Here is a 16,177-nt window from a genome sequence, read left to right on the forward strand (position 1 = left end):
AGGCTGATCGAAAATATGAGGAGGTAAGGCCCAGGGAGCCAGTGTTATAAGAAGTGGGGGAAATGGAACTATTATTTAAAGAACCCAAGGGGCCTTTCCTGAAGGAGGCTCTTGATGAGTTGGATTGGCCCCTTATGTTTTCATGTTTGTTTGTCTTGAGATAGTTATTTGGCTGTGAGCCCATTTCCACAAGGAGGCTAAAGCAGCCGGCAACTAGGAGAGCAATGGAGTGTGGAGGGAAACCATGGAAGTGGCCATTTGGTATCCGGTGTTCAGAGAATTTGTTGATTCCATTTTCCAGTTTATAACTGATCATTGTAACATCTTGTGGCTAAAACCTATAGTCCATATTGGGGGGGGGGGGGTCAAGTACTAATTCTAAAATCAGAGAACCTGGGTTCAAATCTTGCCTTCAACACTATTTTCATGATCTTGGGCAATTTACTTAATTTCTTTGAGTCTCAGTTTCCTCATCCTCAAAATGAGGATTTTGGATTGGATGGATGGTCTCTGAAGTGCCTTCTACCGCTAGGTCTGTGATTCCTCCGCAGGTGATGTTAATCATTCGTAGAGTGCTTGGAGAAACAACATGGTATAGTGGATAGAAAGGTAGCCTCAGAGTCTGTATGACCTGGGTTCAAATCCTACCTCTGACACATACTGGCTTTGTAACCCCTGGTCAGTTCACTTAACTCTCAGTGCCCTCCAGGCAACTCTCTTAAGATTAAGTTGTAAAATAGGGCTATAATTTTTTTAATTGTACTTTAAGAATAGCTATACCAAAGCTCTATTGTCTTCTGACACTTAAGGAAATCATGAAAGTGTAGCTAGGAAAATGGATGAATGTTAGGGATGTGACATAGGGGAAAAGAAGCCCAAACCTTTTTTTCTGTCTTTATAGGTAGCCCGTAAATTGGTCATCCTTGAGGGTGAGCTGGAGCGAGCAGAAGAGCGTGCTGAGGTTTCAGAACTGTGAGTGCCAGGGCTGTGGGAGGCCCAGGGAGCAGGCAAACTGTGAGGTCAAGGTTGAATTCTGGGTGCTGAGCAATATATCCTAGCCCAGGGTCATGAGGGGCCCTCAGCTCCTGACATTCATTCAGTTCAGAACTGAGGTCACCCATGACACAGGCAGCCCCTTTCACCCCACCCCACCCTCCCTTACTGAACCCTAACCTGCTACTAGGAAATGGCGCAACATCAAGATTGAAATCCAGGAGGTGTGTTGTTAATTTTAGTCTACGTGGCTGTCTGTGCTTATTAACCTGACAGACTCAACCCACGTGCTGATTCTGCTGAAAGAGATTGAGAAATAAGGGATAAAGAATTCAGACTAACCCCTAAAGCAGTTTCATTTCTTTAATGAGGACCACTTTGATTCCGCAGACAGGCAACTTCTACTTTCCTCCTAAGAAACTGTCTTATGGAGAGCAGCTTACTACGAGCAGTACTTGCTTTTCCCTAAGGGAAGCAGGAAGTTTGATCCAGATCTAGCCAGCTCAAAGAAAAAGAAAAACCCCTCCCCCTGCCTCAGATAAGAATGTCAGCCTAGCACTTAAATCTTAAATAAATGGAGATCTGATTTCCTTAATTTATGCCAATAACCTCTGCCTTCTCCAAACCACCTAATCCAGATGTTTGACCACTGTCCCTCAGATTCTTGGACTTCTCACTTGAATCCCAACTTTTGGATGGGATTCATCAGTCCTGATTTCACAATGCCTGGGCAGCCCCACGGCCTCACCCTTGGCAAGAGCCCAGAAATCCTTAAAAGGGAGCGGAGGAAACAGTGCAAATACTCCTAGGTCAGCCACACCTTTGCATGGTATGGTACAATTTTGATAAGTGTGTAGCAAATATGTCTGAGGAAATTTATTTTAAAAAAAAAAGAAAGAAAGAATATATCCTCTAGCTAGAAGCTGAGTTTGTAGCTGATTAGCCTGTCAGGGCCCTAGTCACCAGTGTGCTCCCCTGGGTAAGGAAGACCCCTGCATAGATCAGTCAAATTAAGAAGCATTTATAACATACCTACTATGTCCTGTGTATTAATCCAGGCAGTGGAATACAAAGCAAAAAAAAAGAAAATTTCTGCTTTAAAGAGAGTGTAAACTCTCTCTCTCTCTGAAGTCACTCTCATCTGATTGTGCTTCTCTGGACCCCTGATTTGTTTCTCTTTTTGTACAGTAAGTGTGGTGATCTGGAAGAGGAGCTGAAGAATGTCACCAACAACCTGAAATCCTTGGAGGCTGCATCTGAGAAGGTCAGGGGGTCGGCTGCTTTTCCTATGGGGAGTTAGCACAACTTTGTTTGATCAATGGTTGTGGAAAGGTTTGGGATCAAAAAATGGGCCAAAGCCTTAGAAATTGTACCTTGCCCTGAACAGGGCCTCTGGTTCCAAGTCTAATGGGATTTTTCTCCTCCATTCTATGCCTTACAAAGGAGAGCATTCAAAGCCTGGAACTCCCATGGTCTGGGTTTGTAATACCATCTTCTATTACTATCAAATGGGCAAGCTAAAATGAAGAGACAAATAACAGAGGGATTCCATGAGCACCCTTTTCTAAAACCTACAGGTTCCTTACAATTCTGTTTTGCTGGAGATGTAATTTACTCTGGGACTTAAGCAGTCTAAGGGTCTCAGGAACAGGATTTGGGTGGGGAAAGAATCCAGTGACCCCCAATACCAAAAACAGTCATTAAAGAATCATCACAAACTAGAATGTCACACTGTTGTTAGTGATTTAAATATAGACATGGTCGACTAAAGCAACCTCATATTGGCTTGTAAGATCCACTTGTGAGCATTTAAACCTCAAAAATTGGCATTTACAAACCAGAGTTTGATTTATTGTTTGATTGTGTAGATCTAAGTATATGACAGATAAAATGTTAATTATGCAGATTAAATATAAAGTATACCACGTATTATTTTTCAGAGAGCTGACTGTTGAACATTTACCAGCACATCCCTCTCTATATATAATATGTGTATATTATGTGGACATGTATATGTGTATGCATTTATATAATCTGTATATGGGTATGCATTTATATAATCTTCCATATACATTTCACAACAATTCTCTGAGCAAAACAGCAAAATCTTTAACCTCTCTGGATTGCTAATATACCCATTCACCAGATGGGAAACTGCAACCCAGAGAGGTTAAAGATTTTTCCTCAAAGGTATATGACTAGGGGGGCGGCTAGGTGGCAGCTAGGTGGCGCAGTGGATAAAGCACCAGCCTTGGAGTCAGGAGTACCTGGGTTCAAATCCGGTCTAAGACACTTAATAATTACCTAGCTGTGTGGCCTTGGGCAAGCCACTTAATGCCATTTGCCTTGCAAAAAAAAAAAGGTATATGGCTAGAGTCATATTGTCCCAATATCCCACCTCTTCAATGAAGTCTTTTCAATCACATTTCTCAAATAGTTTCATTAGGGACAAATTGGAGAGAACTTCTCTTGGTGTTCTTTCTCTATTTTATAGGGAAATTACATCTTCCAAAAATATTTCTTCTCTGTCTGGTTAATTAATTAAACATCAGTTAAATGTTTTGAACTCTGGATAAGGTATAACATTTAGATGAAAGCTGGTTTCTGACCTCATGATGTTAAAGCCTACCAAGAGGATAAGAAACAGCAACAACTAAATGTGTGATGAAGATTTAATATATACAAATGGGGTTCCAAGAGATTCAAGGGAAAAGGTCACAACAAATAGGGAATAGGAGAGAAGATCAGTGAAGCTTCAGGTAGGTGATGCCATTAAAATACAGTTCACAGATAAGGAAACAAAGAAAGGAAAAAATAGTTATTCCAGGCCTAGAGAAAAATGTGAGCAAAGGTGTGAAACTAGGCAAATGTAGAATATGTTCATTAGATGGAAAATGCAGATGCCTGCAATGTAGCATAATTAGAGGGAAGTAGATTTCCAGAAGTCTGAAGAGGTAGACTTGACCCTGTGTTTTGGAAGGTTTGGAATGCAAAGGAGTTTGAACTATATTCAATAGACAATAGGAAGCTACTGGAGATTTCTTAGTGGCAGAGTGAGATTATCAGATTCATACATAAAAATTAGTCTGAACATATGTGAAGAGTGGATTGGATGGGGCTGGGGGTTAGGAGAGTAGAGTGTACAGTTCATGCAGAGGATAGAAAGCTGGGCATGGAATCAGGAAGATCTAAGTTCACATCCAGCCCCAGATACTTCCTGGCTGTGTGACCCTGGGCAAGTCATACAACCTTGTTTGCTTCAGTTTCCTCCTCTGTAAAATGAGCTGGAGAAGGAAATGGTAAACCATTCCATTATCTTTACAAAAAAAATCCTAAATGAGGTCATGATTGAACAACAGCATTAGTGAGTCAGAGAGTAGAGATAGGAAGACTAGTTTAAAAGGCTCATCCAGTGTTCCAAGCAAATAACAATGAGTATCTGTGCCAGAGTGGTAACCCCCCAGGTGGGGACAGAGAGAAAGAGACAGATTTGAGAGTTATGACAAAATAGTGGAATGATAGAGCTTGGTGACTCATTGGATAGAAGAGATGAAGAGACATAAGAGTCAAAGATAATCCCAGGGTTATAAACATGGTTAACCAGAGTTGAATGGTGGTGCCACAGGGAGAACTAAGGAATGAGAAGGAGAACAAGACTAGATTAAAAGACATTTAAATGTAGATGGCATTTTTTTAACTCTGCAGATGACATGAGAAATAGCAAAAACACTGGAACATTTGTAAAAAAATCTTGACACTGGGCCAGATCTAAAAAGATTAATTTTATGAGAGAGGAAAAAAATATATAATCACTAAGAATCAAAAAGTCAATCTCACAAGTCCAGTATAGGGGAGGTATAGCTAGATAGCAGTTCATCTGAAAAAAATGAAAAATCTGGGAGATTTAGTAGACTCCAAATTCATTATGAGCCAACAGTCAATCTACAACTAAGAAAATGACAGTGACCATGACTACAATTAAAGAGGTGTCAGTTCTAGGACAAAGTAGGAGACAGTGCTAAGGACACAGACATCTAGAGTCTTAGATTCCAGCCTGGGAAACCTCATTTTTAAGAAGGTCATTCATAAATTGGAGACGGTTCAAAGACAGGGTCAGGGAGCACTAGGATGGGAAAGGTTATGGTTTCATGGCACATTAGGCCTAGTTGAAGCAACTGGGGCTGTTCAGCCTGGAGAAGACTCGGGGTTCTTCAGGACTGGGAGCTATCATGTAGAAGAGAGATTAGATTTGTTCTGCTTTGCCCAAGTGAGCAAAAGGAGCCATGGGAGGAAATTGCCAGGAGGCAAATTTAGGCTTGATAGGAGGAAAAATTTCCTGACCATTGGTGCTATCCAGACATGGAATGGGTCACCTTAGGAAGTAGTAGTAAGCTCATCTCATGTAAGCCTCGAATGTCACTTTTTCAAGAAAGGATATAGACAGGATTTGTGTTCCAGGATGGGCTGGACAAGATGACTTCTCAGATCTCCCCTTCTAGCAGGGATATTGTGGGGCTCCAATGAGATGATAGATCTTAAAGCAGTATAGAAATGTCAATTATTAGCATTACTATTAGCCTGTAGTTTGGTGATAACATCATTCCTCCAGTCTTCTATTACCCTCCTTTTGAACTCACTTAATGTTTATTGGAGCAATATAGGGGTGTGCTAGTCAATATTTAACAATTGGGTTCTCTAGGAGAAAAAAAAATTATGCATGCACTTTTAAGTTGAATCTGCATTATTAACACTTCTTAAGCCTAAAAAATCAACAAAACAAAAATCAAGCTCTAAATTGTAGTAATTGCCGATTTCTGACCTGTGAACTCTCTGAAAATTTAACAATCCCAGCAGGTTAGAACTGTCTCCAGCACAACCCTGCTTCTAGCTTTAGGTCTCTCTAGAAAGCTTGGTTCAGAGGCTAGTGTCTGTGTAGAATAAAGAAATTATATACTTTTCTCTTAGTCTTTTAAAATCATATTGAGATGGTGATTTTTTTTTACAGTATTCTGAAAAAGAAGATAAATATGAAGAAGAAATCAAACTTCTGTCTGACAAACTTAAAGAGGTCAGTTTGCTTATAAGAGTAACTTGCACAGCAGCTAGGTGGCACAGTGGATAGAGTACCGCCCTGGAGTCAGGAGTACCTGAGTTCAAATGCGGCCTCAGACACTTAATAATTACCTAGCTGTGTGGCCTTGGGCAAGTCACTTAACCCCATTTGCCTTGTAAAAACTTAAAAAATAAAAAATAAATTAAAAAAAGAGTAACTTGCTTTACCTCCCTGCTCTTAGTTGCAATGGGTTTGTTTTCTTCTTTTTCCCTAGGCTGAGACCCGGGCTGAGTTTGCAGAAAGAACTGTTGCAAAACTGGAAAAGACCATTGATGACCTGGAAGGTATGACATGCCCATATAGAAATATGCTTCCTTTCTTTCTCAAAAGCCCCTTCCTAGAAGGTGGAGAGGAGTTCCTCGGAGGGAATGCATTTCCTCAGAAGAATCTTAATGGGCTAGAACCAAGCTATGGTTTCCCCAGTATTTTATGTTACCACTTCTGAGAAGGAATTCTGACTGCCTATGTGACCCTGGTCAAGTCTCATCAATTCAAGAGTCATTTGTTAAATGCTTACAATATACAAAGCATTGCTTTTCTGTGATATTCAGTTTCCCCTACTGTCAAACAAGAGCAAGTTTGTGTCATGGACCCCTTTGGCAGTCAGTCTGGTGAGACATAGGAATTCTTTTTAATAATTATCTTTTTAAATTAATAACATAAAATATATAGGATTACAAAGAAATGCAATTATACTGAAATATAGGTATCAAAATATTTTTTAAAATAAATTCTGTAATCCAGGTTAAGAACCCTGGATTGGATGATCTCTAAAGTCTAAAAGAGATCACAGAATTGAAAACAGATTTCTTAGAAAACTTTAATTAGGGTGGCTAGGTGGTGTAGTGGATAAAGCACTGGCCTTGGAGTCAGGAGTACCTGGGTTCAAATCTGGTCTCAAGCACTTAATAATTACCTAACTGTGTGGCCTTGGGCAAGCCACTTAACCCCATTTGCCTTGCAAAAACCTTAAAAAAAACTTTAATTAGATTTTTCAACAATAACAATAATTACAATTAGCATTTATATAGTACCTGTGTGCTAGGCACTGTCATATACATACAAATAAATTATTCAGGGGTGCTTTGTATTTATGACATTATATAAATGTATGTGTATGTATAAATCTGCATGTATATATATATATATACATATATGAGTATATATATATATATATATATATATATATATATATATATATGAGTATATTTACATAGCTTTTTAAATCTCATGGAACTTATTTCCACCGTTCCATTTTACAGATACAAAAACTTGAATAGAGAGTTACGGTCTTAATTAAATGGCAAATAATGGGGTCAATAGCTCTGCCATTAACTCACTGATGGGACCGTAGTCAAGTAATTTAAGACCTTCCTTTTCCCATCTAAAAAAATGAAGGTGCTAGACTAGGTGATCTTCAAGGTCCTTACAACCCTAGCATTTGCTGATCTTCTGTTCACATTATCATCAGTGTTTTATTCAGAGCATGGGAAAAGATACCATATTGTGGTTAATCAGCAACAGTGCAAAGTCTTGTGTGAGGTCCTGGGAAACATTGATTTTTAAATAAGACATCATCCCTGTTCTCAAGGAACTCATCATCTAGTAGAGCTGGGGTGTCAAACCATAGAAATGGATATTGACTTAAAAAACAAGTTAACATTATCTAAATTGAATTGTATTTTTATTTAATTTGTTCAGTATTTTCCAATTATAGCTTAATCTGGTTTTGGCCATACTCCACTTTGATACCTCTGAAACAGAGAGGTGATACCAACATGGATAACCACAATATGCTGTATTATATGCTAAGTGCATTAAAACAGTGCTCTCTGATATATGAGGATGAAAGGAGAAGATCAGATGGAGAAATGACATCCCTGTCTTTAGAGAGCTTAGAGTCTAATAAGAGAATAAATGATAATGTACACAGTTGGACAAGGAGAATGAGCTATTTAACACATAAATATAAGTTAAATTATATTCTATATTAATGTATATTACATAGTCAGTATTATATGGTTGGTTGGTTCTTGTCCTTTCTTATTGAAGAAGACCAAAATGACACCACTGTGTTAGAGATGAGTTACAGTGTGGCCGACTGTAGTTGATCAGACCAATATGAGCACAGAATACTTTACCACAGGTTAGACACAAATAGTCTATGCGAACATGGAGTGGTTTCCTTTGAGCTGGCTTCCATTTTACCTTGTTCATAGAGCACAGCATTCTCTCTGATAAGGGCATGCCCTGCTGGGCAGTTTTGTGCCAGTATCTCCCATGCTTTAAATATAATATTTAATAACTAGATAAAATGGTGCCATTAGAAGTAAAAAAAAATTGGGGAGGTGAAGTTTGTCCCCTTAAAAGACCTAAGTGTTTGAGGTATGTTGGTAATGTTCCATCCAATTTTTGAAGCAGTTTAGACATTATTTCATAAACTTTTGATTTTTCTTTTACTTTTCTCTCATTTATGCATTTTCCTCACTTTTTTCCTCCCATTGCTCATCTGTTATCGCTTCCTTCCAAATCCTGCATTCTTTCCCTTGCATTCCTTCCCTATGTTTGTTTTCCATTGGTCCATGTGCTCACAGATGAACTGTATGCTCAGAAACTGAAATACAAAGCGATCAGTGAAGAGCTGGACCACGCACTCAACGACATGACCTCTCTCTAAGGGTGTTTCCTCTCTGTCTCTACCACCCTGCCTCCTGTCCTACTTAGCCTGGATTTGGCCTCTTCACTGTGACCAGGGCTCTTGGGGGACCTCTGGCCTTTACCATCTTCCCTTGCTCACTCATATCATCTTCCAGTGACCATATCTATAAGTGGTCTATCAAAATAAAGACAAGGAGTCTGGATCTCTAAACTTTCTTCTTTTCCATTTTCCCACTTGCAAATTTTACACCATCCCCAGGGTTCCTTTTTTTCATGACTCAGTCACATGGAAATTTGACTTCCTAGAGAAGGGTTCTTTTCAAATTTATTTATCTGAAAGTTGATTTAATAAAGCAAACAATTCCCATTTAAACAGGGTTTTCAAGTTTACAAAGCACTTTCTTGATTTTTTTGGACAAAATATTTCTTAAAACCATGTTTTCACAGAATTTTACTAGGGTCCAATCATTATGGCTGATATTACTGATGATAACTATAAGAAAAGTGGATATTTCTATAATGTTTTAATAGTGGAAAGGGTACTTTCCTCACAACATCCTTGTGACATTGGTATTTCAGATGGCAGGAAACTGAGCTACAGTGATGAAGGGACTTGTTTGAGGACAAAGAGTTTACAGAAAGTTTTTTTTTAAGGATGGGATTAGGGACTGGATCCGTGATTTCACTGGACAGAGAAACAGCCAGATCAGTGAATTTCCTCAGCCAATGTAAGTGGGTACCATCTCTGCAACTGAGTTGCCTAGAACAACAAGAGGTTGAGAGAGTGACCCAGGATCAGCGAGTCTGAATGTATCAGAGTTGAAATTTGAGCCCAAGTTTTCCTGGCTTCAAGGCCAGCCTTCTCTATCCACTGGTCTATACTACCTCTCCCTTCTTTTTAAGTAAAAAAAAATTTGCTATAATTTTCCAAAGTCTCTAGATGACTTCAGATGCACTTATTGGGAAGACAACAGACACCACAAAAGCAGCAATGTTTTTTAGCCTTGGGCTGGTGGTACTGTGCAGAGTTGTAACTAAGGCAGGGCAACTGGGTTTCTGGATCAGTTGCTAAAATCTAATAGGATAACATTTGTAGTCCAAGTTGGTTAAAAAACAACCAAAATTAGTGCCTAGTTAGCAATACAAATGAGTTTAAATGGGAAACTAGCAGGTGGCCTGCACTTCCTCTGCCACAGGCCCTGGTACATCCCTTCCTGTCCTAGCCCCACCCTTCCCTCCAACAGTGGCCTCCTAGCTTTTTAGGGTCTGCACCTCCCTCCCCCCCACCAATGAATTGAGGGTGTGTGTGTGTGTTTGATTTATTATGTCCCCCAAGCAAAAAATTGCTTTTGTGAAGAAGTCTTCTGTTTTGAAGTCCTTGGGCCTTGGTTGACTCTCAGTTGTGCTTCTTATTCTCTTGTGTGACTAAGCATGCCACTTCCTCTGACTTTCTCAGTTCTTACTTCAGTTTTATGAAAGCTTTGGGCTAGGCCATCTAAGACTGTCTCCAGTTCTTACTTTGCATGCATGATTCTAATCCTAGAAGCAAATTGTTCCCTGTTGGAGAGGTTGTAGTCTAAGTTCTATATATCAGTTTCATTTCATTTGTTTTTCTTCATCTTTTATTCATGCACACTTTTAGTAAAAGGCATTTCACAAATCTTAATTAGTAATGGGGTATAAATCCTGCTCATAGTCTAGAGGATGGCAGAACTTCTTAAATTAAGATTCCTATGAGAGTCACCCATTCATTCCCCAGTCCCTAGAGAAAAGGAGGGAGGGGCTAATAAAAATTAGACTGGGAATTAAGGCATGGAATTCTTAAGTCCCATAATTTCAAAGATCCACTTAGATAAACAAGGGTGGCCCTCATTTCTGTAGTGATTTGCAGTTTACAAGATTCTTTCCTCCCAGTACCTCTATGAGATAGGGACCTCAAGGAGAATTAGTCTCAACTTGTACAAGAAGAAACTTGAAGCTTAGAGATCTGACTTAACATCACACAACTAGAAACAGAGTAGGGCTGGGAATCAAACCCAGGCTTTTGGCTACAAACTCCTTCCATAATACTGAGCAGTCTCCCTTAGTTCTTTTGACAAACTGCCAAACCTGACTTGGAGACTGAGTTAGGAGTCATAACTGTGTGATCTTGGGCTAATGTCCTTATCTGTCAAGGGTTAGACCTCCAAAATGCTTTTGAGCAGCAAAAGCCATTTTCCCATCTGAATATCAGTTTCTTCTTCTGTAAAATGGGGATAAATGTACTTGCTTCAGAGGATGGTTTTTATAAAAGTGCTATAGCAAAAGAAGTTAAAGTGAACTCAAATTCTTTTATATGTCTTCATCTTCTCCTACCCCATACACAACTCTTAGCTCCAGTTGCCTCTTCCTGATAACTATTTTTTTCACTCTAACCTTTAACACAAGCTCTCCCCACTCCCATCACATATATATGTATTTGGACAAGCTAATGGGATGGGTTTGGTTGCTATTTTTCCTTATATGAAGCCAAGTAGAACCAGCCCAGCCCTTCTCGCATATTTGTCCTCCATCTTTCCAGACATCTGTAAACTCTACCCTTTGAAATAACTGTACAGCCACACCTTGCCAATCACTTTGCAGAATTCAACATCTGGCAGTATTTCCTTTACAAGAACTATATTTCAAGGAAGCTGCTACAATTGGAATCCTGTTACAAATTTCAGAACTTGTTCCCACAAACAGAAATAATACTTTTTTTTCCTAATCTAATCAAATGAAAGAGATGTGTTAGTATTTCAGTCATCTTCACAAGAAGCGTTTGTTGCCTAAGGAGATAGGATCTTCAATTTAATTCAACCACTTACTAATTGGGAATTCTGTTAGGAAAACAGATGAAACCAGCACAATACCTGCCCCCAAGAAGTTTACAGTCAGGTATAAGACCTATACCAAAATAACTATAATACAAGGCATAATTCAATTGAACAATTTTTTTTAATTAAGCAAGCACCTACAAAGTGCAAGCGTTGGTAATTAAGTACAGAAGAAAGGACTTACAGCATGCAACAAGAGAAAGTAAGTCACTAAGAGATAGGTGAAAAAAGGTTCCCTAGAGGAGGCATAAGATGTCAAACCCTGGACCCACCCAACATCATAGTGTCAGATATTCCAAGCTAAAAAGGAAATTTGAGATCATTTAACTCTGCTCTCTCATTTTGCATATGAGAAACTAAGACCTAGAGAAGGAAAGTGACATGCCTAGCATCATATAAATTATAAGCAGAGCCAAGATAAAAAGTTGACTCCATTGACTTCAAATTCAGCCTTTTCCAGTTCTCTGTACTACCTCTGCAATGTTCTCTAAATCAGTGAAGATTCAACTTTTTAAATAGCCTTTTAGACAATTTTTTGTCAAAATCCATTTGAAAGTCTAAATAGTTGGTAGTAAAAAAATCTTTCCCCCAATTTCTGTCAGATCCTACTTTTTTCCCTGCAATGTGCTTACATTCTTCCAGCATTACAAAGTTCTCCTTGCTCTGTCTTCTTTTCCAAACCACTGTTTTATCTCTTCCTGCTCATCCTAACACAGCGCTAAATGGAATTCCTGTGAATTTTCTTAGTTGTGTCACCAAATTAGGAGTATAGTAAAATGACTAAGGTATAATTTAAAGTGAAGTCATCTCATCGAATTGCCTTGCTGGAGGGGACAGGGGAATGGTGTTGATTTTATTTAGTTTGTTTAGTAGCTGTCCTTCCAAAAGGTAACCCTTCTGTGGAATAGAGGTAACTCGGTACTCTGGAAGTCTATTAATGGACTTGGTCTACCAAGCTGGGAAGGCTTTTGGAGTGGGACTGGAAAGAGACTCTGTGTCTGTCACCTGACAACCAGTCTCTAGCAAGCAGGGAAAGGTTCATTTATCACCAGATGGCTAGCCATAGAGTGATTTTTTTTTGCCATAACAACTCACAAAGACTGTCTACTGAGGTGTGAAGGGGCTATTGTGTTGGAGATGTCTGCAACAGTGAAATCATGTATCCTTGCAAGACTGAAGGTTTTATAGAGATGCAATAAAAACACACATGAAAATTAAAGTGTGATTTGCATATCTGTGCAGTGAAGAAAAATTGGAACTGGAATCTCTAGAACCACTTTCAATATTCTTAAAGAGGGGGAAAAATGAATTACAGGATTCTGTTTTTCAACCAAAAGAAAAAGAAGTAACAAATTGTGTGGGTACCTGCAAAAATGTGTTTAATGCAATTGGGAGGACCAGGAACAAGTTTGAAATGATTCAAGTAGTAAAAGTTATGTGATGAGTCAGTGAAGGTGATACAGTTGATAGGAGTTTTCTATTAGGCTAGTTAAGAGCAGCTATGATTTCCCAAGTAGGTCTTTTGATAAGCTTGGATGGGTTTCAATTTTATTTTAATGTGTTTTAACTTTTTTCCCCCCCATTCTTAATTCCAACTAGAAAAACTTGCCCAGGCCAAAGAAGAGAACGTGGGCTTACATCAGACACTGGATCAGACATTAAACGAACTTAACTGTATATGAATCAAAAGAGAAGAATTTTGTTTGCCAGAAACTCAAGAACTCCATGTTGTCCCCTTCCCTTGTAAGAAGTTTCTTCTATTATTGCATCTTTTCTTTACTGGAAATGTCAATCAAATTATGAATACCTGACCAATATTTGTTACCAGAGAGGCTTTGGGCACCAGTTAAATCTAGTTTCTCCTTTCAAACAGCACACTAAAGCTTCTAGCTGCCTTTTTTTTTTTAATCCTTAAATTGCATTTTTTTTCCCTTAGGCAGGCAGGGTATTTAACTTAGGCCAAAATCTTCAAGATTGAGGGCATTCTGTTACACTATAGGCAATAGCAGGGAACCCAACTGAGCTACTGGATCATGCCTGGGTTTTAAGCATTCCATGATACCCTTCTGTAAAAAGAAGGGCAGGGGCCAGCTCATAAAATGGGTGGGGACTTTCCATCCATAGTGAAAAGGTTGTTTTAGGAAGTCATAAACCACAAAGAATGGCCTAATTATTGTGGCCCTTCCTCCCTCTCTTCACTACAGGGCAAACATCCTCTGAGCAGTCACTGAGAAAATACTTTTAAAAGATAACCAACATCTACATTTTTTTTTCTGGATGAATATAGGAAAATCTGTTTTTGTATTGGTCCAAACATAGATGGCTTGCATAAAGACCCAAATGTGGCCTACAATTGTTACTTTTACTGTATGCCAAGACTTTTTTCCTTTAAAGGAAACCTCATTTTAGGATTTTAAGTGAGCTCAACCTATATTTGAACCAGTATGGTATTTTACTAACTTCTCATTTAGTAGTTGACTTCTGCAAAGCAATTGAAAGTTTCATTACAAATAAGGAACGATGTTTGCTCTGTTCCTTGATTCTGTATGACTGAGCACCAGTAACAAAGTCAACCAGCAATTAGTAGAAATTAATTTGACAGCCTGTCTCACCAATGGATGTAGCATGGTAGTGCTTCCTGTGGTTGATTCCAGCCCTTTTTCCATGCCACTTTCTGTGTCCACGAATCTGTTGGCTAGAAACACAGTTCTAATGGTGCCTCACTGTCACTAAAGGAGAAATAAATTCAAATTGTCTTGATTTTATTTTAGACTGCCATAGTACAGTGAATAGAAGATTGTTTGTTCTATTTCAGAGGGATTTTAATCTTTATTTTTGGGACCAATTCATAAAGACCAAAAACCTCCTGATTTAACTGGATACAGAGAATCAAATACACAGTACCTATTTGACATTGTTATACAGTTTTCTTGTGTACAGCTCAGTGCTAAAACATTCCTTATTCCACAGCAGTGTGGAGCAGATATGAAGACTCAAGTTTACAGTTGTGTTTAAAAATTACCCTGCTTCTGATTACTATTTATTAAGCATCACACTACCCAGAAACACACTAGGAAATGTGAAGCTGAATGAAACCAGTACTTTTCATTTAGATCTTTACCAAATGTATCATTTGTAATAGTATCACCTTTTTCTAGCTTTTGGTCAAATAAATTTTTACATAAACTGTTTGAGTTTTTGAGTATGGTGTGGCATAAATATGTGTGTGGATGTTTGGAAATGCTGAAATTCTTAAATTATCAATGGAAACTCATAAATGGAAATATCAATTGTATTCCTAAATGAAAATATATCCACTTTTTTCTTGTAAGAGTCATTTCAGCTAGGTAGCCACTGAACAATATAATAATAAAGGACCCTAAGAATATGTTTTTTCATATATTAATCCTATAAACTAACATTACTTCTCTGTCTTCATCATTTGAAATCTTCTCCTTACTCTATACACTAAAAAAAAAAATCAAAATGGCAGGCCCAATATGCATTATTTCATATCTTCTACAAACATATTTTTGGAACACCTACCAAGTATAGGATACTAAGACAGTTACAAAGAAGACAGTCTCTAATGGAGTTTATATTCTGGAAGGGAAGAAAGACTTGAAAACAAATAGTAATATAAGGTAATATGTAATAAGGATAAAAATAAGAGTAGGAAAAACAGGATTATAGAGGAAGGGAAGAACCATTTTAATTGAAAAATCAAATCCAGATTTTATAAAAGAATGGTAATCTTTCATGTAACTGACTTAGAAATGAAAACAGGCAATGTCTCCAAATGTTTACTGAAATTTAAGGTGTTCTAAGGAATGCTTTTCATTTCAACAAAAATATCCCATACTCTGTGAAAGGTATACCTAAGTGACAATAGTCAAGGCAGAAAGATTTTAATAGACTACAAATTGATCAAATCTAATAAGGAGAAATTGATTAGGGCTACACGGAAAATATTCCACAAACAATTTAAAAAATCAGCTTTACAAACAAGTACAACATAAGGAAGGCATGGCTAGGCAGCAAGTCATCTGAGAAAGATCTGTAGATATTTTTTTCATGGACTGCAAGCTCACCATGAGTCAACACTGATATGGCAGTCTTGAACTGCATCAAAAGAGGCTTAGTGACCAAATAGCACCGGAGCAAAGATATAAAAATATACCTTCCTTCTTTGTAGAAGTCAGGGTGCAATGAATGTTTTCTGGAAAAAGGAATAGGAAAAAAAATATTAAGAAACCATAGGTGATATAAAAACTAAAAATAGTACTTAAAAAAAGAATACTGCTCTTTGTGGATATAGGACACTATGGGTGTGGAACATTCCATATGTCAGACTTGACTGATATGTTAGCTTTGGTGACTTTTTTTTCCTTCTCTTTATTTTAAGGGATGGTTCTCTGGGAGGGAAGAAAAAGGAGAGACATATTAGAAAATGTAGATAATATAAAAGCAATATGTCAATAAAAATGTTTAAAAGAGAGAGATATGTTATCTAGGATTGGAGGTAATAATATCAACCAACAATTATTCAGCACTGTTG

At 38.1% G+C, this 16,177-nt stretch overlaps 1 protein-coding gene across 2 annotated transcripts in view; it reads left to right on the plus strand.

Annotated features, from left to right (window-relative positions):
• Nucleotides 1–15,049, plus strand: part of TPM4 (tropomyosin 4) — a 103,642-nt gene extending 88,593 nt beyond the window's left edge. Inside the window, exons 5-9 of one of the 2 annotated variants that reach the window (XM_074204351.1) lie at nucleotides 902–972; nucleotides 2,182–2,257; nucleotides 5,999–6,061; nucleotides 6,321–6,390; nucleotides 8,701–13,212. In XM_074204351.1, coding sequence (XP_074060452.1) covers nucleotides 902–972; nucleotides 2,182–2,257; nucleotides 5,999–6,061; nucleotides 6,321–6,390; nucleotides 8,701–8,783 — 363 coding nt within the window. In that variant the 3' untranslated portion in view covers nucleotides 8,784–13,212. The other variant, XM_074204350.1, reaches the window with a different exon arrangement.
• Nucleotides 15,050–16,177: the final 1,128 nt, after the last annotated feature.

The sequence above is a fragment of the Macrotis lagotis genome, chromosome X, assembly GCF_037893015.1.
Source record: "Macrotis lagotis isolate mMagLag1 chromosome X, bilby.v1.9.chrom.fasta, whole genome shotgun sequence".
Classification (NCBI taxonomy): domain Eukaryota; kingdom Metazoa; phylum Chordata; class Mammalia; order Peramelemorphia; family Peramelidae; genus Macrotis; species Macrotis lagotis.